Source organism: Emydura macquarii, unplaced genomic scaffold (genome assembly GCF_026122565.2).
Source record: "Emydura macquarii macquarii isolate MOO-44397 ecotype Brisbane River unplaced genomic scaffold, CSIRO-AGI_Emac_v2 contig_3537, whole genome shotgun sequence".
Lineage (NCBI taxonomy): Eukaryota > Metazoa > Chordata > Testudines > Chelidae > Emydura > Emydura macquarii.
In genome coordinates this window covers 85,635-107,821 of record NW_027133674.1, presented here as the reverse complement: position 1 = coordinate 107,821, position 22,187 = coordinate 85,635, and the positions used below count along the sequence as shown (strand labels likewise).

The window sequence follows — 22,187 nt, the reverse complement described above, 5'->3', positions numbered from 1 at the left end:
CCCATTCAAACGAAGTAGGCCACATAATAAGTGCTGAACCCGTACGCATTACGCTAAACATGACAAGGCCTCTCCCTTGTGTTCCGCAGTACCCCATTTCCAGAGAAGCTGAAGAAGGAATTCAACCTATCACCTCACTATTAAAACAAGGGATTATTATTCCCAACCGCAGCCCATGTAACACTCCTATCCTTCCAGTAAAGAAACCTGGAAAAAACACTTACCGATTTGTGCAAGACCTCCGAGCAGTTAATGCTGCGGTCTTACCCTTTTTTCCCATTGTCCCTAATCCTGCAACTATCTTGTCATGTATCCCAGCAACGGCTACCTACTTTACCCTACCCGTTGTCCCGTATTAAATCCTGCCTCACTCCTCCCAGCTCTCTCTGACGGTGATCCTCATCATTGTTTGTCAGTTACTGAACATCTCCTTACTCCTCGCCTTGATCTCCAAGATGTCCCTGTGTTGAGCCCTGATTTAGTTTTGTTTGTTGATGGTTCTTGCCTTAGGGATAGCTTGGGTAACCTTGTCTCTGGATATGCGGTATGTACTCAGCACCAAGTGTTAGAGGCACACCATCTGCAACATGTTTTGTCTGCCCAGATTGCTGAATTAATAGCCCTTACTCGTGCCTGTATACTAGCTAATAATCTATCTGCAACCATTTACACTGATTCCCGTTATGCCTTTGAAGTCGTCCATGACTTTGGTCAACTCTAGAAGCAGCAAGGGTTCCTCATTTTGGCTGGAATCTCCATTCGAAATGGACAATATGTTGATGCGTTATTGCAGGCACTGAAGTTACCCTCCGCCCTAGCCATTGTTAAATGTCAAGCCCACCTTACCCCTTATGATGACATCACGCATGGAAATGCCCTAGCTGATCAGCCAGCTAGGAATGAGGCCCTTTCCGGCCCTCCTGCACCAGATTTCACTAACCTTTTCCTTTCGTCAGACCAGTCACCCCTGGCAAGCCTTACTAAGTTAACAGAACTACAAGATCAGGCTCCAGAACAAGAAAAAGATGACTGGCTACGAAAAGGGTGCCAATTGCACCCGGATACCTTGTGGCGCTCCCCGGATGGCCGCCTGGTAGCACCCAAAGCTCTTTTACCCTACCTTGCCCATGTGACCCACTCAGGGACTCACACGAGCAAAGGGGCCGTGATTGCTACAGTACAGCGCGATTGGTTTGCCCCACATTTTTCTTCCATAGCGCAACAGTACTGCAGAACCTGTCCTATCTGTCTGGCCCATAACATAGGCCAAAAATAAAAGACCAAACCCTCAGCGCACCCTCCTCTGTGGAGACCTTTTGTGAACTTACAAATGGATTTTATCCAAATGCCTAAATGTTGTAATTTTCAATATATGTTAGTTGATATGTTTTCGGGATGGGTAGAAGCATATCCTTGTAAGCGAGTGGATGCAGTAACCGTCGCCAAGAAACTGTTGAGAGAATTCATACCTAGGTTTGGGTTGCCCCTCATTTTGGACAGCGACAGAGGAACCCACTTCACAGGACAGGTCATTCAGAACTTGTGTAAAGCCTTAGGAATTCACACCTCCTGCACTGGGCATACCACCCCCGGTCTAGCACAGCTGTGGAAAGAAAAAATTCTGATCTGAAAACTAGATTAGCTAAAATATGTGCAGAAACTAACCTGAAGTGGCCAGATGTCCTACCCATAGCTCTCATGTATATTAGAAACACTGCCAACCGGAAGCCTGGACTATCTGCACATGAGATCGTTATGGCCAGACCTATGAGACTGCCACACACCCCTCCACCAAACCTGCAAGAATTTGAATTACAGTTAACAGATGATGTGATGCTGGACTATTGTAAAATGTTAATATAGTGTATCAAGTCTATCCACTCACAGGTTCAAGAAGTCCTTTCAACACCTGCAACGGAACCCTGCCACTCCCTCCAACCTGGAGATTGGGTTTACGTGAAAGTCCACCAGAGAAAGTCAGCCCTGGAACCATGTTGGAATGGTCCATTCCAGGTACTCCTCACCACTAACACTGCTGTAAAGTGCCAAGGCCACCAGTCCTGGATACATGCCTCACGCTGTAAAAGGACCTCTGGACCTGAAAAAATAAGGTCAGAGGAGCAGGGTGTAAGTGCTCGTAACCTCTCCCCTGCACAGGAAGAGGATTTGCCACGTCAGAGGGGAAAAGACGTTCTACAACCTTACCCATATAATTTGAGAAACAAAACCTAACCCCTATCCAATGATCTACAACAATTCTTCCCCTGAAAACTCTACAAATCCATGGACTATTCTTGACAACTATTGGGACTTAGAGGCGAGACAAGGACAAATTGCTTTTTGTTTAATGGTGTTGATTGTGTTAACGCTTATTATAAAGTGGAAGCCAAAGTTTTAAGACTTTAGGCCAACATTTGTAGCAGTCAAGGGCGATTTGGAAAATAGTACGGCACCATAATAGCGGGACGTGTTGGTGAACTCACCAGGAGGCAAAACCCAGGGTGTCTATGGTCTCCGATATCTCACTGCTACAGTATAAGCGGTACAAAATGCAACACTTTCTTATATGGACCCTTAGCCTCACAGTCTTTGTTAAAGGAAATACTTTCCTATCTACAATAATTCAATATACCAAAGATGTCAGTGTTTCAAATTGTTGGGTTTGTGCCCATCTTCCCATTCATGCTCAAGGAGGAATTCCTATGATCCCTGTACCAGTTCTCCTAGGGATGCCAAATGAAGCGTTTGATCAAAGCCCTCACAATTGGAATGCAACTTGGAATACCGTAAAATGAAATATAACTGAATTTATTAGAGTAGTAAACCCTAACACCTCGGTTCCTCTGTGTATGTGTGTGGAGCTATAGTCGGAATGAATCCAACAGCTAAAACCTTAGGAGAGGTACCAGACCATCAATGTGAGATGACCATAGGAAGTACAACCCCAAGTGCTTGTTATACTCAAAATCCTATGCTAGGACACTATTTGGGTATGTTGCACTCGGGCTTATAAATATTGGCTATGGGGATGGGCCAGTAGATGTTATAAGGCATATTTAAATCCGGCCATAAGGCATGTTCAAGAAGACCTTGTTAAATCACCAAACTCTCACCGGTCTAAAAGAGAAATAAGTGAGACTGATAGAATCTTTGCTATAACCTTCCCTAGCTATGGTGTAGGATGAACCATAAAAGAACTTAGACAGGTGGCATTAGTATTAGAGGAGGTAGCAAATGGAACCACTGAAGCTTTTAAATTCGTCACCACTGAAGTTTCAGAAATAAGGCAAATGGTCTTACAAAACAGAATGGCTCTAGACATGGTGTTGGCAGCAAAGGGAGGGGTATGTGCCTTAATTGGAAAAGAAAGTTGTACCTATGTCCCTGATAATAAAAAAGGAATTTATAATGCCTTAACAAAGATATAAGATGCCACTGCCAAATTACACCAGACTGAAAACAGGAGTCTTTGGAGCTGGTTTGGAGATTTGTTAGGAAATCTAGGATCCAAAATTGTTCAAGGGTTACTGTTGTTCCTTGGAATAATAATAGGAATTTATGTACTGTTCATGTTATTCAACTGTTGTTGTCAATGTATAGTAACTCAAAAACAGAAAAGTATAAAGACCACAGAAATAAAACAGATGGTCCAACTGATGTATACAGAAGTACTAAGAGAGAAGGAAGAAGAAGACAAGGAGGTGAATGGATTAATGCAAATGAGTCTATAGATGCACCTCTAGTTTGTCCTGCTCTCAGCAGGGGGTTGGACGCGATGATCTCTTGAGGTCCCTTCCAACTCTAATATTCTATGATTCTATGTGGTGCTACAAAGCACCAAAGGGGGGAATGTGGAAACACAAAAGCAAGGCCTGGTAGGCTTTGCACTGAAATGAATGATGGAAATGTAAATTAGCATGACTATGGATGGAAGAACCCACTGAAGACGGGTGATTGCATTTTAAGCTGTTTTAGAAACTAGCTGCTCTTGTAATCGCTCCTCGCTATTCTTGTAACAGATAGGGGGTAGCCATTAGACTTGTGTAATAGATAAGGAAGTAGTCGTTAGACTTCTTTTGCAATGGAAAACACCACTATGCGATCAGTATGTGAAGAGCTATCCTGTATAAGCCATCAGCATTCAAACCTGTTTGGAGACTCCGGACAGCAGCATAGAAACCCTGTGCTGTCCAGGGCTCCCCTATGGCCATAGCTGTGTGTGTGTCTATCAGAATAAAACTCTGCTCGATTTCACCCAAAAAGAGAAGCTGTGTAATCTTTTCCACGACACCTCACACCTTCCTCTAATGCAGGTGGCCCATTATCCCCATCTACTACCTGGAAAAGAGCTGATTCATAGTGCTGGTTAATTGCTCCCTTCTCTCAGGTCTCAGACTGGGAGAGGGGAGTTGCCCAAGGGCTAAACTCCCAAAGGCCAGGTCGGAGAGCAACATAAATGCTCCTGCAGCTGGAGATCATGGATGATTCTGGAGTCACTGCGGTGGCTGTGTCAATGCTATGCAGATCTTGTGTGCAACGGTTACACTGTCATTAAGAAAAAGCATCTCCTCCAAGTCAGAATAATGAACAGATCTCAGCTTCTTTGGGTATGTAGGATCTGCTTCAATGTCTGCAGGTGGAGTAAACTGGGGAGACAGAGCTAAAGACTTCCACTGCACGGTGACTGTGTGACTCTTGGCTAAGGCACTGAGTGTAAGGTTCTGGAGCAGCCTTCTAGTCTATTTCCTCCCCTTCGCTCTGTCTCTTTGATGCTCTCTTTCTCCATTTCTATCTCCCATTCTCTCTCTCTCTCTTTCTCCAAATCTATGTAGCAGCTTAGGTAGACTGGAGCTCTGAGCTGGTACAGAACATTCTCAGTCTTGGATGCTTGACTGGTTGGTACTTGCTCACATGCTACTGGTCAAACTGATCACCAGATTTGGGGGTCAGTAAGAAAATTTCCACCAGGTTAGATTTGCAGGGACCTTGGAGTTTTTTCCACCTTATTCTGCAGCATAGGGGGCTTGTGTCACCTGCTGGGACCAGCCAAGTATATCTCACTGTGTCAGGCATTGGTGATGCCTGGGCCTCTCCTATTCTCTGCCTGAGTCACAACTGTTTAGTCTTCAGACGTCTTAAGAAGTGCTTTGGTTTAAGTGAAATTGTTGGCCTCAGTGTGGGGTATATTTAATGGCCTGTGATGTACAGGAGGTCAGACTAGATTATCTAATAGACCCTTCGAGCCTTAAACTCTATGAAATTATCTTTCTCGCAATCCCCACTCAGATCTTTTGTAACGTGGTCACCCCGATGCTGAATTCAGTCATCTACAAGCTGCGGAATAAGGAAATCAAGGCAGCATTCAGGAAAATGAAAGGGGGCTAATCCCAGTCCTGCAAAAATTGCTAGCTGTAATGGAATGTCTTCCGATAGAGGTGGTCAGGCAGTCAATGGATTTATGCCAGGGTTAGGTTAGAATTAGAAAGGAGGCCAGTGGAGTTACTCCAGGGTTAGAGTTAGATTAATAGATTATAGGGCCAAAAGGGACCACTGTGATCATCTGGGTCAGACCAATGGTCCGTCTAGCCCAGTATCCGGCATTCCAACTGTGTGTCCTAGAACATGTCTTTTAGAAAAACATCAATCTTGATATTAAAATTGTCCTCGATGCAGACTCCATTAAGGCACTGGAACAATTTACCAAGGATCAAATGACTCTCTTTATTGAAAATGTATGCAGTATATCCAGTCTGAATTTGTCTACCTTCAACTTCCAGCTATTGGATCATGTTAGACCATTATTTGGTAGGCTGAAGAGCCCATTATTAAGTATTTGTTCCCCATGTAGATACTTACAGGCGGTAATCAAGTTACCCCTTGACCAGCTTTTTGTTAAGATAAATAGCTCAAACTCTTTAAGTCTATCGCTATAACACACGTTTTTTAATCCTTCAGTTATTCGCATGGTTCTTCTCTGAATCCTCTCCAATTTAGCAGCACACTTCTTAAACTGTGAACCTCAGAACTGGATAGAGTATACCATCAGCAGTTGCATCAGTGCCAAATCTAGAGGTAAAAGAACCTTTCGGCTCATACTCAAGATTCCTCCTCTATGCACTAGGATTACATTAATTCTTTTGGCCACAGCGTCTCACTGTGAGCTTAGGTTCAGCTGATTTTCCACCACAACTGCCCAATCTTTTTCAGAGTCATTGCTTCCCAGGATACAGTCCCCCATCCCGTAAGCATGGCCTAGATTCTTTGCTCCCAGATGTACATGCTGACATTTCGCGGTATTAAAATACACATTGTTTGCTTGACCCGCCTTTACCAAGAGATCCAGACTGGTGAGGAGGTCGGTGGGTTTATTCCAGGTTTAAGATTAGGTTTAGGATGGAAGTCAATGGAGTTTTCCAGGGGTAATGAGGAGGACAGGAGTGTTTTCCTAGGAGTAGAGAAAAGGTCAAAGGAATTTTCTCTTACTCAGGTTGGGCTGAGGGCAGTTAGATTATGCTAAGGGTCAGGTTAGGCATGAAATCAATAAAATTACCCAGGCTTTGGGTGAGCAGGAAGTGAACAGATTTATGCCAGGGTTAGTATTAGAGCTTGGCAGGAAGTTAGACAAGTGACTTAATCTCCTTAGGGCTCAGTTCCCCACCTGAGGCATTGAGGTACAAATCATTCTTTTCTGCTACCCATTTCTCCTGTAAGCTCTTTGGAGCAGGGTCTGTCTCTCACCGGTGTGGGTGCAGTGCCCATTACCCTCTAATGGCCTTCTACCAAAACAAAAATAATAATATTTTTGTGAATTGTCATCAACTCTTATGAAGTGAAGTTTACCTATAAATAAAAAAAATAAAATAAAAAAAGGAAAGGAACCCGAGGCAGATAATGTGAGCCATGCTGCTTCTCCTTTTCCCTGCAGGACAGTCCACACTATCACAACATCCCGGATTTAAAACAGCCCTGACGGAGGGAAGAGCGCCCCTCCTGAATTGCCTGCACCATTCCCTGCACTGCAGCTCCCCTTTGCACTGCCGGGGTCAGCCTGAATTTTCTTTGTTGTTTCTTTGCCATTGTCCAGGAAACCAATTTCCAAAGAGTCACAAACCCAGAACAGGGCGACCGAGCAAAGAGAACTTGGAATGGAAGAGAGGTGCACAGCTGTGCACATTGACTCTAAAAGCGGCTGTAATGTCTGATGGACAATGGGAAAGCTGCATTGACCTGCAGGCCCTGGGCACTGGATGGCTGCAGAGGGAGGAGGAGGGAGAGCAGGTGGCTATAGTGTTTAGTAATTGAGAACTGTATCAGCTCAACACACCTACATTTAAAGAGCCCATGGGGATTAATTGTAAAGCATTATCTTGTGGCTAGGACAAAGGAGTGGGACACAGGAGATCTGGGTTGAAGTACAGGTTCTGTGGAAGATTCCCTATTTGACCTTGAGTAGCTCACTGAATTTCTTTGTGCCTCAGTTTCCCCATCTGTTAAACAGGGATCATTAAATCCTTTGTGTCTCTCATAGGTTTAACGTGTATTCATTTCAGACAGTGACAGTCTCTTACTATGTGTCCACGCAACACTCAGCAGAAAGGGGCCCACATCTGAGTTCCAGTCTGTAGGTCCTACCAAAATACCAATGATAAGAATCAGAGGCGACCCAGGTGTCACATGCATGCAGATTTCTGCCAGTGTTTGCTGGCTAGGCCCCCTCCCTATTCAGAGACTCCTGGAGCAGGCTGCAAGCTGCGACCCAGGGGAGATGGAGAAGCAAACACTTTGCTGTGGGAGCTGCAGGGAGGGGCAGCTGCGAGCAGAGCGTGTGTGTGTCCTTGAACCGTGCCCTCTGCCCACCAACAGCAGGTCCCAGCCACCTCCGATAGGAACAGCGATAATACAAATAAAAAGAATAAAATGTAGCTCGGCCCTGCTGTTTGTGGCAATGACACATGGAACTCAGCTGGTGCCAGCCAAGAGTAACCTGGGAGCTGCTACCCAGCACAGTGATAAGGGCCCCCCTGGGCGTTCATTAGAACACCTGCATTTTAATTAATCCCAAAGGTGACTGCACATCATGGTATGTTATGACTGAGCTGGGATAATCTGTCTACAGAGACTCATCTCCCACTTCATTCCGGCTCCCAAATAAGATGCCCACCACAGGAACAGCAAGAAATGACAGCGATGAAAAGAATTGCAAAGGGCCTTACTGACACTGCTCTGCTATGGCAGCAGCAAATGGATCCATGACCTCAGTGCTGACAAACCCCTAACACAGCCCTGCTTCCCTGGCTCTGTCACACCCTCTGTGTGTGGGGTCTATGGACTGGTTTAGGTTACAGGCTATGCCAGCGATGTCGCTAACCACTGCTAAGCCTTTAGCATCGAGGCACAGTAGAGGTGCAAGATGAGCCTTAGCAGGATAGTGAAGGAGCAGCTTTTATAAGTTAAATCAACCTTAATTCTCTAAAGATCCTTTCCCCCCACGAACACTGTTCTGCAAAGGGCTGGGTAAGAGAACATGCCTGAGACCCAGAAAGACGCAGAGTAATTTATTGAGATTGCTAATCTGGCTGCATTATTTCTGTGCTTCCAGGAATGACCATGTCTCGCATGGAAATGGAGAATCGCACTGTGGTGTCAGAATTCATTCTCTTAGGGATCTCCAACACCAAAGGCCATGAGACCATCCTTTTCATCGGCTTCTTAGCTTTCTACCTCTGCACCCTGCTGGGCAACTTGCTCATTTTATCAGCCATCCTCGCTGACTTCCGCCTGCACACTCCCATGTACTTCTTCCTCTGCAATCTCTCTGTGGTGGACCTTGGATTCACCTCCATCAGCACCCCTAAATTGCTGGTCAGTCTCAGGACCAAGAGTAGAACCATCTCGCTGGGCGGCTGCATGTCTCAGGTCTTCTTCTTCCAATTCCTAGGCTGCACCGAGGGCCTGCTCTGCACCGTCATGGCCTATGACAGGTACGCGGCCATCTGCCACCCGCTGCGCTACCTGATCATCATGAACTGGAGGGTGTGCGCCATCCTGGCTGCCGGCACCTGGGTCACCAGCTCCTTCCACGCCACCATTCTCACCAGCCTGACCTTCACGCTGCCCTACTGCGGGCCCAATGTGGTGGACTATTTCTTCTGTGACCTCTTCCCCGTGGCCAAGCTGGACTGCGCAGACACATACGTCATCGAGACAGTGACCTTTACCAACACTGGGGTAGTGCCCTTGACCTGCTTCTTCCTCATCCTTGTATCCTACGTCTGCATCGTCTACACCATCCTGAAGATGAACTCAGCCGAAGGGCGACGCAAAGCAGCTTCCACTTGCTCCTCACATCTGACGGTGGTGATGCTGTTCTTTGGGCCCTGCGCCCTGGTCTACACACAGCCACGGCTGAGCAAAGCGCTGATGAACGCTCTGCAGATCTCTGCCGACGTGGCCACGCTTGTGCTGAACCCGGTCATCTACACGCTGAGGAACAAGGAGGTGAAACGGGCTCTGAGGAAACTGAGAGGGGGTCAAACGACTGCATGTTGATGTGCTGCATCTGCAGAAGTAGCATGTGGGTGATCAGTGAAATTTGTCTACGAATTCATCTGCATGGCTCTTATGTGGCTTATGTGAGAGTCTGTCTCTCTCCTTCTGCGTAGAGCCCTACCTGTATACCTGGAGCTCTACAAATCACAGATGTGTTCCTAAAAGCGTCTAGCTGTCTTGGACATGCTTTCAGGCTGATATTTTCAAAGCTACCTAAAGGATAGGCACACTCAGTCTGCATTAAAATTAATAGGAATTGGAGAACCAAATCTTCTGGCTGACTTTGAAAATCTCAGCCTTATTGCACAAATCTACAGAAGCCTGGGCAGCATCTTCTGCAAACTCAAGAAAAGGAAGAAAATAATTCCCTTCATCAGCTCGCACGGACCCAATGTCAGCAGCACCTGACCTATTGAGGAGTCTCAGTGCATCCCACTAGGCACCTCGTCCTCTTTGTAAATGTAGAGATTAGGCCACATTTTAGAAGATATTTAGGCACCCAGTGGGATCTTTCAAAAACGCTTAGCTCCCAGGGAGAACTGGGCTTCTTAATGGCTTTTGAAAATGGGCTTATTCTCCTAAATCACTTTGGTGGTTTTCTAAATGTTACCCTCTACTCAGACAGAGATAGAAAGAGAAATAAAAAAAAGAAAACATGCTAACAGGAGATTTAATAGATGTGAGAACTCTACACTCCTCACAGGCACTGTATTTTGGACTTCTTGTACATATGTATTGTGTCTTCTGCATCCGTTGCGTTTGAATTTTGAGCAACATTTAATGTGTATAAAACCTAAACCTAGGACTAAAATGAGGGTTTGTTTTTTTGTTTTTCATCCTCAGCTGTTTTATTGGAACTTGTCTCTAAGTTGCCTGTGCTTCTTTTTGGTGTGCAAATTAAAAATAAAGCTGGGAACCAGTGTGTGGAGAGGACTGGACCCATTTATGAGACTGGCAAATAAAAAGTGAAATTTGACAAAACAATAAAAACAGTAAAGGAAAAAAAAGTTGGTCTTCAAGGCTGGGGTTTCCAAAGGGCCCAAGGAAGTTAAAAGTCCATAGGAATTAGACACCTAGCCTCTTTGAAATTCCCAGCCTAAAGTGGAGGTGTGATATTATGTTCATTCGTTTTTGCAGAGGGTGAGTTTAACGGTTATATACCACTTACGTCCTAAAATATTTATTATATTTGCACACTTAGCCCGAAAAACCGATCACCACAAGATATTATTGAGATCAACAGCTTAGTAGATTTCAGAAAAGGATCAGACATTTATATGAATCATGAACATTGAGAGTTGTATAAAACCCCCTCATCATCATTGTCAAGGATTAGTTGTACATTTTCCTTTGAAGCTTTTCTTTGAAGGAAAATTGGGTTTTCAAGGGACCTGCACAGGGGTAAACATCACCCTCTAGATGGGAAAGGGAGCTTCTGCAACTGAAAACCTGCTTACAACAACACACAATCAACTGGGCACCAAGGAAAGTAATTCTATTGGGCCAGAAATGTATAGAAATCTCACTGCATGTAGCGATGGCCTCTTTGACATCACTTTGCGATCTGAACCACTGACTCAAGCGGAGCTCCGGCTGGTTCACTCCAGTTGGGGAATCTGGTCCATGGACTCCAGGGCAGGTAGAGCAGATTCACAGCAGTCAGGGATCTGTCCTATTTAACGCCGCGTGGATCTCTAACAATGCCTAGAGCTCTGGCTCCATGGTGGCAAGTTCTGTGCAGGGTCAGTCCTTGCCCTAAGGAGCTGATGCTCTAAATCGCCAAAGGGGGCATCATTATCCCCATTTTACAGATGGGAAACTAAGGCACACACACATCAAATGACACAGGGAGTCTACGGCGGAGCTGGGAACTGAGATGGGCTGTCTGGAGTCCCACTCCAGTGCCCTAACCACAGATCCAGCCTCCCTTGTGAAATATTGAGCATGGTCTTTTGTAGCACTGAAGGGCCTGTCCAGGATCCCTGTCAAGGTTCATGGCCCCATTGTGCTGAGTGTGGCACCAGACAGACAGACAGACAGAGTGTGCTCCAAAGACGGGACGTGCTGACGGGAGACAAGACGTGTGCGTGTGGCATAGCAGGGGACGGGGTGGGGGTTTACAAAAATAAGACCACGGGGTGACATACGTAATTTTCTTTGTAGGAGCTGAAGATCGTGGACTGTTCCAAGGGGTGGGATAAGGGCATGGACGACCAATGGACTGATGCAGTTTGGCCGTTGCTATGTCCCTAAAGAACGTCAAACATGCTGGATTCTTCCCTGGGATCCCTTCTTATAGGAGCCTGAAATTCTGTTTTTCCTTTTCCTTCTTGCATTAGAACATAAGAGCCACAGCCACAGCCCAGGACCCCATTGTGCCAGGGGCTGTACAAATACAGAACAAAGACACAGCTCCTGCCCCACAATGCTAATCCCATGCCCTTCCCCCCAGCGGTCAGAATGGCTTTTCTATGGCCCCTGTGACTGCAGCCCCACCTCCAACCAGGCCTGAATGGATTTAGCCTTGCCGCCCTGGGTTTTGTGCAGTCAGAAAATAACCCTCATGGAGAAATGACTTGCCCAAGTGACTTGCCCAAGGTCATACAGTGAATCTGTGGCAGAGATGGAAAAAGAACCCAGGTGTCCTGACCTCCCATCCCATCCTGCTCTTACAACATGAAAGAGAAATGCAATGCAAGAGTCACACATGCCAAGCTGTGCTTCTCTAGCCATAAGAGTATTGGAACAAACACCCAGGAGAAGAGCTAGAACCCAGTAGTTCACGCGTTAGACCCCTACGCTCCTCCCAGAGCCACGGATAGAACTAGGAGTCCTGAGAACCATCTCCAAGTCAGCCAGTTCTCAGGCAACTCCTGCTGAAGGCAGGAAAAATCATAGCTCAGGCCTGGGCAGTTTCCTGTCCCCCCCGTCTCATCAGGGTGTCTTTCATCTCCTTGTTCCTCAGTGTCTATCTGAGGGGGTTGAGGGGTGGGGGTCTGTTTCTATGACTCATTTGTTTACATTTCTTCTTCAGCTCTGACATAGCTTTTCTCTCTGCAGCGTCTTATAACCTTACACCTTGTTTCTGCCATTCCTCCTCTTCACTCCCCCCGGCCTGGCCCCTTGTGTATTTCTCTCCCTCAAGGTCGCTCACAGCTGTGCCAATATTTTGCTGGGTTTTTAAGCATATGATGATGATGCCTCCAGGTGACATTGTTAGAAGCCTGGTTTGGGCAAAGTGAAGACGACCCACGTATTTCTTTAGTGAGGAGAGCCCGGGGGCCTTGCTTGAATGGGGCACTCCTGCAGATTGCACCTGGTGCTGGCAAAGACCAGTACACGGAAGTGCCTTGCTTCATTTAACGCACCAATTCTGACAGAACACTGCTCTGGCTGGTATCTCAGGCCCGGCCTCTCCCCACATGCAGCCCCCCGCCAGTCAGTCTGAGCCCAGTGCTCTGCTAGAGGATGCTGCTTTGCAGAGCGTGGAGCGGGCGACCCACTCGGATGTGCTTGGAGTCAGTGCTAATCCCAATGTCCCAGGAAAGTTCTCGGGGGCACTGTGCTGGAGGGAAGAGGGTGGGGGGCTCAGTAGGTAGCCCTGTTCTCTCTGGGTATGTCTACACAGGGATCAAAAACCTGCAGCTGATCTGTGCCAGCCGTGGCTGTGTGGCAAGTCTTTTATCCCTGTGTAGACATACTCTCTGAGTCAGTGTTCAGGGCGTGAATGCAGTGCTTGGGTCATTAGTCATGGCCATTGGTGAGGTCATGGCACTTTTTGATCAAAACAGAGGTTTGAACCTCCATTTCCTGGCTAAATTCTAACATAGACACTTCTTTACATTGTAGGTACAGAGACAGCTCTAACCTAAGGCAGGTCATATCCCCAGCTGGCAAAACTCACCAAAGCACCAGTGCATTTAATGCCCCTAGGTCTTTTTACACTGAGCAAATTCACTTTGGCTTTTGGCTGTAATGTGTAGATGCCAAGGTGCATGTCTATCAGACTACATGTGAGCAGGTCTCCTTTCAAAGCAAGGCTGGGTGGGAAAAAGTTTTCCCATCTCATGAGACTTTTTGACATTTTGAAATTTGTCAGAACGGAAAAAAGCAAAATATCAACAGTGTAAACTGCAAAAAATTCACTTGGGGGAAAATAAATGTTTTATTTTGATCATTTCAAAGTTTTTCAGTCAATATTGACCTTCTCCCCTTTTTAAAATGTTTAAACAAAGCTGTTTCACTTAAAAACCTTACAACTTTCTGGTGTGACAAGATTGAAACGTGATGCTTCGACAACCTAGAACATTTTAACCAAATATCTATCTTTTGGGGTCAGGTGTTTCATTGAACCAACACTATTTAATGAGCAGTTCTGTTATAGAAAAATTGGCATTAGCCTACCAAAAACATGCCCCCTCCCAAAAAAAAAACCTAACGAAAGAGATCCACACACACAAAACACCAGAAAATTCCTGACCAGCTTAATTTCAAAGGTTCTTTTTCCTGGCATCTGGCTGAGCTAAGTGGAGGGTTAGGGGAATTGTGAGGAGCCTTGGAAAGATCCATTTCTGCTTGAGTGCATGCATTGCTCTGGGTTCCTCCATGGCCCCTCATTTACACCAGCACATCTAACCTCACTCCTGTGAGGGACGGAAGGGTTTTCATCCCCATTTCACAGGCTGAGCAGCAAAGAGGTTGTCAGATGCTCCTTTGACATGCCCAGCATAGGTAACTCACCCAGGCAGTTTTCCCATCTCATGAGGGTAATCTTGAACCCAAGTCTCCCGAGTTGCAATCTGTCCACAACAGCAAGTTGTGTTGCTCCTACAAATGGCAGGAACTCTGCTACACGTCGCTGAGCGCTGCATCCTGGCAGCTTGTCTGTTAACACACCATGTGCACACACCCGGGCACCTCTCCTTCACAGAGAGCTCCTGGAACGCAGCCCAGCACTGCGACCGCACGAGCAGCCTTTGCAGGAGGAAAGGTCTCTGCATCTTTCTGAAGAACCCTGGCCCAGATCCTTCGCTGGTGAAAATGACCCCAAGGGCTGCAGCCCTTTTCTCTGATGCCATGGCTCTTGGTTGCTCGCAATCTGGGCAGCGTTCAGCCTGCAGACCAAGAGGTGAAAGGTTTCCTAGGACAGCCTCAAGTCAAGTGCCCCAGGTCTAGGCCAGCCTGGCAGATCTCATTTATACTTATTGCGTCTATTACGGTAGCACCTGGAGGCCCAGCTGAGACCGGCGCCCTGTTCTGCCAGGGGCTGCACAGACAAACAGTACCAGTGAGATCAGGACCCCACCTGGCCGAGTGCCACCCAGACACACAGAGATCAGGACACCGGTGCGCCAGCGCTGCACAGACAAACAGTAACAGAGCTCGGGACCATCACGGGTCTACTCACCGCTAGGGAGCCTGGGGAGTCTCACCTTCCAGCCCAGCACCTCCTTCTGCTGCTCATCCACGCACTCCGCCGTGTCTCTGAAACTCAGAGTGCTCTATCTTCGTGGCTTGTCCCTCTGGCCAGGTCATTAAAATCCTCCTCTTCCAGGGTAGGAAAGTCCTAGCAGACAATTGTCCGAGGCAGCCTTCTGCTCCATGGCCGGGTCTGTGCCTCTGCCCAGTGGGTGGGGTGGGAACCCAGGCCCACCCGCTACTGCAGGGTCCAGCCCAGGGGGACCCTCTGTCTAGCAACGATGGGCTGCTTGCTGCCAGCCCCTCTCGCTATTTCCCTGGAGCTCTGCCGGCTCACCCCCTCTCTGGGCTTCCCAGCCCAACCTCCCTCCTTCCAGGGAATCACTGCTTCACTCCATAGCCCCAAACACCCCCTGCCCCTTCTCCCAGGGAGTGGCAGCTGCCAACTTCCTGGCTTTATACCAGCCCCACCTGTTCCTTCCCAGCTGGGCTCCATCAACCTTTCCAGCCCTGCTTCTCCCCAGGTGCAGGTTAATTAACCTCATTTAACCGGATTTGCCTCGCCTGGGCTGGACGCTCCCTTGAGCCAAGCACCGCACAGATGCTCAGGGACTGGCACCCCTTTGTGGCAGGCACCGCTTAGACACACAGCAACAGACCCCCCCCCTGTGCCTGGCGCTTGGCAGACACACAGTAACTGAGACGGGAACCCATTGTGCTGAGCGGTACACAGACAGTTCCACCCCGGAGCAGCTCACCCTGTAGCCGGCAGCTGATGGAATCTAGTGTCTGAGTCAAAACAGTGGGTGAGGATTGGTGGGGCGGAAGGACAAGGTAACCATGTGATCGTCTTTTCATAGCCTTTAGGGCCAGAACAGACCCTTGTGGGTCTTGCAGTTTCAGGGTTAATTGCATCTCTGCCCCCTTCGTGGCAGCTCCTCAGAGCCCACACCTCCGGTTGTCACCTCTCTTTGGGCGGAGAGCCGTCTGCCTCTCCCTCTAGACCAGGGATTTCAGCTGGAAACCGCCCTGCAATTTGCTGTGCCTAGCTGCACAGGTCTGAGCACCTGTCGTTTGCGCTGTCTCAGGGACAAGGAGAAGAATGACCAGTCACCTGCCAGATTTCACAGCGCACAGTCCATTTCTTTTAGCACAAAAGCATCACAGAGAGAATATACAGGGGTCCTGGATCCAAACTCCAGGTGTCCCTGCGAGTGACCCCCAAGGGGGTAATGATTAACCAAGGGCAAAACAAGGAGTGATCTTTGCAGGGGCGTCTGGGCTAAAACTCACTGCTATGTAGAGGCCAGAATTGAACCCAGGAGTCCTAGCTCCCTGCTCCCCCACTCTAGCTCACTCGACCTCCACTCCTCTCCCACATCCAGGAATAAAACCCCAGAGTTAAACAGAGACAAATTCCAGTCAGTAACAAAGCCCACATTTATATGCGGGAGGGTGAGTACCACTGGCAGAAATGCTCAAGGGAAGCAGTGCATGCTCGGCTTTTGAGGTCTTCAAGTCAGGATTGCCTCTGCGGATGACAGGCTTTCCACAGGCATGAGTTATTGGGCTCGGCCCTCTATGGTGAACTTCTGTTGCCTGGTGAGTCCAGGTCAGGCTAGATGATGCTGCTGGTCTCCTCTGGCATTAAACACCAAGAAGGCTGTGAATCCCTGCATCTGGACACACTGCCTGAGAGCTCCCTTCACCCCTTTACATCTCCCTGACCAACCTCTTCACGCAGAAGGAGGATTTGTCCCCCCAGGTGAAACCAACGTTGGACTGGAAGAGTTTAAGGGTAAGCGTTCTTGTGGTGATTAGCCCAGAGTCGCCCACTTCAGGGTCCTTGCACCTGCTTCTGAAAAAGCTGCTACCAGCCACTGGGGGAAACCTGGCTGGAGGGGCTTCGGTGCTGATCCCATCAATGGAAGTAGAGAAACTGCCTAACTGTTTCTCTGCTCTGTTAAATTTCTTCTTCAGCTCTGAGGTGTCCGTTCTCTCTGCAGCTTCTTATAACCCTGCACCCTCCCTGTGCCCTTCCCTGTGTTCTCTGCCCTTTCCCGCTGGTGTATTGCACTCCCCTGGGTCACTCACAGCTCTGCCAATATTAAATCCTGGACAGTTGCTGTTTTTAAGCACATCATGATGCCCCCCCATTGGCAAACTCCCACGGGCATTATCAGCATTGTCTGGGGCACAGCGAAGGAGATCGCTCATGTGTCCCTGAGTGAGGTGAGTCTGAGGGCCTTGCCAGAACGGATTGGTGTTGCAGATTGCACCGGGTGCTAACTAGGAACATTACACTGAAGCTCCTATCTTTGCTGAATTTAATGCAGCAGTTCTCACAGAAAACTGCTCGCACTGATCTTCCAGGCCTGGCCTCCCTCTCTGAGTCCCGCGCTCTGCTAGGAGGTGCTGTATTGCAGAGTGGAAGGGGTTACTCAGTAGGATGTGCTCTCTGCTCAGAGTCAGTGCTGAGCCATGTCCCAGCCAGCTGCGAGGGGAGCACAGTGTTGCTGGGAAAATGGTGGGAAGGCTCAGTAGACGGCCTTGTTCTCTGAGTTCTTGCTGACCCCATTTCCCAGCATGGAAGCAGGGAACGTTCGTGGGGGCTCAGCAGGGGATGAGCTCTCCTGAAAGTCAGAGCTGACCCCCAGTTGCGAATGCAGCGCTTGGCTCATGGAGAAATCACGGCACTTTTTGGTCAAAGCAGATGTTTTAACCTTCATTTCCTGGCTAAATCCTAACTCAGGCTATGTCTTCACTGACGGCGGCAAATTTGCCGACTTAGAATCATAGAATATTAGAGTTGGAAGGGACCTCAGGAGGGCATCTAGTCCAAGCCCCTGCTCAAAGCAGGACTAACCTCAGCTATATCATCCCAGCCAGGGCTTTGTCAAGCCTCAGCTTAAAAACCTCTAAAGATGGAGATTACACCACCTCCCTAGGTAACCCATTCCAGTGCTTCACCACTCTCCTAGTGAAAAACTTTTTCCTAAAGTCCAACCTAGACCTCCCGCCCTGCAACTTGAGACCGTTGCTCCTTGTTCTGTCATCTGCCACCACCGAGAACAGCCTAGCCCCATCCTCCCTGGAACCTCTTTTCAGGTAGTTAAAGGCCACTATCAAATCCCCCCTCATTCTTCTCTTTTGCAGACTAAACAAGCCCAGTTCCCTCAGCCTCTCCTCATAAGTCCTGTGCTCCAGCCCCCTAATCATTGTTGCCCTCCGCTGCACTCTCTCCAACTTGTCCACATCCTTTTTGTAGTGGGGGGCCAAAACTGGACACAATATTCTAAATGCGGCCTCACCAATGCCGAATAGAAGGGAATAATCACTTCCCGTGACCTGCTGGCAATGCCCCTCCTAATGCAGCCCAATATGCCATTAGCCTTCTTGACAACCAGGGCACACTGCTGACTCATATCCAGCTTTTTATCCACCGTTACCCCCAGATCCTTTTCTGCAGAGCTGCTGCCCAGCTCATCGGTCCCCAGTCTGTAGCTGTGCATGGGATTCTTCCTTCCTAAGTGGAGGACTCTGCACTTGTCCTTGTTGAACCTCATTAGATTTCATTTGGCCCAATCCTCCAGTTTGTTTAGGTCACTCTGTATCCTATCCCTACCCTCCAGGGTACCACTCCCCCCAGCTTAGTGTCGTCCGCAAACTTGCTGAGGGTGCAATCTACCCCATCCTCCAGATCATTAATAAAGATGTTGAACAAAACCGGCCCCAGGACCGACCCCTGGGGAACTCCGCTTGTGACTGGCTGCCAGCTAGACTTGGAGCCATTGATCACTACTCGTTGAGGGTCCCCAAAACTGACTGTAACAAGGGCACGCCCTGAGAGGACAAGTTCTCAGGGCACAGCTGCCCAGCCTGCCCCAGCTACCTTAGACATCTCTGCTAAACCCAGACCCTCTCCTCAGGGCGTCAGGTAACCTACGGCAAGAGGAAGCCACTACCACCTACCAACGGACAGGACTTCTGTGGTGCCAACCATGGCCATGCTGGCCCCATCATGGGAACACATCAGGGCCTGGACATGGCCAGAGGAGCTGGGCACCGGTGAGAACTGTAGGGTTCCAACTCTGCATTAGCAGGATCATTGCCAGCAGATCGAGGGAAGTGATTATTCCCCTCTATTTGACACTGGAAAGGCTACATTTGGAGTCCTGTGTCCAGTTTTGGGCCCCCCACTATAGATAGGCTGTGGACACATTGGAGAGAGTCCAGCAGAGGACAAAGAAAATCATTACTGGGCACGAACATCCAATGTATAAGGAGAGATTGAGGGAACTAGGCTTATTTAGTCTGCAGAAGAGAAGAATGAGGGGTGATTTGATAGCAGCCTTTAACTACCTGAAAGGGGGTTCCAGGGAGGATGGAGCTAGGCTGTTCTCAGTGGTGGCAGATGACAGAATAAGGAGCCATGATGTGAAGTTGCAGTGGGGGAGGTCTAGGTTGGATATTCAGAGAAGCTTTTCCCCTAGGCGGGTGGTCAAGCACTGGAATGGGTTACCTGGATGGGGGGTGGAATCTCCATCCTTAGAAGTTTTTAAGGCCTGGCCTGACAAAGCCCTGGCTGGGATGATTTAGATGAGGTTAGTGCTGCTTTGAGCAGGGGTGGGGACTAGATGACCTCCTGAGGTCCCTTCCAACCTAATATTCTATGGTTCTATGACAGAGTTCTGGCACTTTGCTCTGAAGTCTACATTTTGCCTTAAAATTACAGGTTGTGGTCAGGAGAGGAAGGGGAGTTCCTGTACATTTAAGGAATTAATTTATGGGGTTTGGTTAACTTAACCCTATGTTCTTCCGATTCAATTGCACAGTTTGTTTTATTGATCTCAGACTCAGCCCATGGCAGACAGACTGGAGAAACCAAATGGCTGCCACAGATTTCATCCTCCTGGCATTCGGGGATCTCCCTGACCTGCAAATTCTTCTCTTCTTGGTGTTCCTAGTGATCTACATCGCAACCGTGGCCACAAACACCCTCATCGTGGTGCTCATTGCGACTGATCGGCACCTTCACACCCCCATGTACTTCCTCCTGGGAAACCTGTCTTTCTTGGAGATCTGCTACGCCTCCACCATCCTGCCCAGGATGCTGGTCAGTCTCCTGACTGGGACAGAATCATCTCAGTCAGTGTCAGCTTCACACAACTGTAGATGTTTGGTTTTCTGGGAGCTACCGAATGCTATCTCCTAGCAGCGATGTCTTACGATCGGTATTTAGCGATATGTAAACCCCTGCACTATTCAACTCTTATGAATCCCCGGCTTTGTCTCCAACTGGCTGCTGTGTCCTGGTTAAATGGTTGTCTGATTATTACCATCTTTGACTTATTCCTATCACAGTTAATTATCTGTGGGCTGAATAAAATCGACCATTTCTACTGTGACCCCATCCCATCGGTAAAACTCTCCTGCAGTGACACCCACCAGGTCATACTACTGGATTTCATCCTAGTCTCTGTATTCACCCTGCCTCCATTCCTGCTAACCCTGACATCCTACATGTGTCTCATCGCCAACATCCTGAGAATTGCTTCCAGCGCCGGGAGTCAAAGGGCCTTTTCCACCTGCTTCTCTCACCTCATCGTGGTGACAGTTTTCTATGGAACCATAATGATCATCTACCTGCGACTGAAACATGAAACACTGCGAGACCCGAACAAAGTGTTCTCTCTCTGCTACACAGTCCTGACTCCCCTGGTAAAGCCCCTCATCTACAGCCTGAGAAACAGGGAGGTCAAGGCAGCCTTGAGCGAAGCCATCCGTAAATGTGGATTTCACAAAACCATGCAGAGACTCCGAGATAATAACTTAACCTGAGCCTTTCAAAGTTTCCTGGTGATTGAAGTGCCGAGGACAGGACACTGAAGGGAAGAGGACCTCTACACCAGCAGGTCTCAACCTTTGCAGACGACTGTGCCCCTTCCAGGAGGCTGACTTTTCTTGCATTCTCCCAAGTTTCATCTCAATTAAAACTACTTGCTTACAAATTCAGACATACATTTCTCTATTTTTAACAGCCCGTTCCTACTGAATCATTGCTCACTTTCTCCTTGTTACCATAGAGTTACAGAATAAATCAATTGGAATATAAATATTGTACTTACATTTCAGCGTACCTGAAATCCAAGCCCTCCTTAAGGTAAAGCCTGAGCCCTGCCACCTGGGTTTGAAGCATGCAATTTAGCTTCGCAGGGCCCTTGTGGTGTAGGGTCCCAGACAATTGCCCTTCTTGCCATCCCCTAATGATGACCCTGCACTTGTGACCCCCCAAATAATGTGTCTCCTGACAGTTGAGAAACACTGAACTGAGCAAATATCTAGATGAGTTGACACATATCCAGAGGACACACACCCCTGGTTGAGAACCACTGTGCTATGCTAAGCAATGACCTGTGGAGAGTAGTAGGTGCTAAGTAGTGAGAAATGGGCTCTTGTACTAAATAATGGCCACTAGGTGACATAAGAGCTAAGATTAGTGGATTTCTTTTCCCCAGAGGAGAGCAGAGCAACTTGTTTCTGGGAGGAATTTGGGGAGCTGACAGCCTATTTGTATTTTACTTGCCACCTGTGTCTAAAGGAGTTTCTCTACCTGCTCTTTGCTTTGACATCCCACTCATGGGTCTCCAGCAGATGGTGTCTGAGCTCTTGCTCCAGCACTTCTTTGATCCACTCGGCCATTCTCAGGGGGTTGATAGCCCCTTGCTTTAGGTCCTTACCTAGGGATTTTACTTGTAGGTCATTATCTCCCATTTCCCTTTCCTGCCCTCCTATGTGCTGCTCCCTCTTCTGGTTCCAGAGAATCTCCCCTTTTCTTTTTCCTGCTTGCATCTGGCCTTCCTCAGTGCTTTCCCTAGCCTCGTGCTAGCTTCACTTTCCTTTCTCTCTTCCATCTCACCCCACCTAGCCAGCAGTCCCTTACTCTCAGCCCAAAATCACTACTGAGACAGCCTCTCTTGGGCCACCAAACATTTCCTGTTACACCCCCTGGACTTATATAGGGTCAGGGAGCCAATCAGGGATGGCTAAGACCACCGTCCATCAGATCACTTGAGGCAGAACAGCCCCTGGTGTTCAACCACTGCAGATTGTGTGTGAGCTGGTGTAAAAAAATTCTCAGGGGATATGTGGGTGGCTGGTTTACTCCATAGACCTGGGTTCAAGTCCCCCATTGCCTTACATTAGCCCTTTTAATGCTG

At 48.1% G+C, this 22,187-nt stretch overlaps 2 protein-coding genes across 2 annotated transcripts; both read left to right on the top strand.

The window, feature by feature from the left end:
• The first annotated feature begins 7,945 nt into the window (after positions 1–7,945).
• On the top strand, positions 7,946–9,549 carry LOC137145533 (putative olfactory receptor 10D4). The gene is made up of 3 exons (XM_067536391.1): positions 7,946–7,979; positions 8,714–8,981; positions 9,099–9,549. Exons 1-3 carry the CDS (start codon positions 7,946–7,948, stop codon positions 9,547–9,549), a joined length of 753 nt encoding a protein of 250 aa, XP_067392492.1.
• A 10,306-nt stretch (positions 9,550–19,855) lies between these two features.
• Positions 19,856–20,808, top strand: LOC137145532 (olfactory receptor 8U3-like). The gene is made up of 2 exons (XM_067536390.1): positions 19,856–20,083; positions 20,332–20,808. Exons 1-2 carry the CDS (start codon positions 19,856–19,858, stop codon positions 20,806–20,808), a joined length of 705 nt encoding a protein of 234 aa, XP_067392491.1.
• Positions 20,809–22,187: the final 1,379 nt, after the last annotated feature.

Excerpts from the sequence above, each read along its gene's own strand:
- LOC137145532 (XM_067536390.1), top strand. The coding sequence starts at position 19,856 with ATGGCTGCCACAGATTTCATCCTCCTGGCATTCGGGGATCTCCCTGAC. Across the intron at positions 20,084-20,331 it reads CCATCCTGCCCAGGATGCTG|TTAATTATCTGTGGGCTGAA; the intron begins GTCAGTCTCCTG and ends TTCCTATCACAG.
- LOC137145533 (XM_067536391.1), top strand. The coding sequence starts at position 7,946 with ATGACACATGGAACTCAGCTGGTGCCAGCCAAGA. Across the intron at positions 7,980-8,713 it reads TCAGCTGGTGCCAGCCAAGA|CTTTCTACCTCTGCACCCTG; the intron begins GTAACCTGGGAG and ends TCGGCTTCTTAG. Across the intron at positions 8,982-9,098 it reads ACCGTCATGGCCTATGACAG|CCTGACCTTCACGCTGCCCT; the intron begins GTACGCGGCCAT and ends CATTCTCACCAG.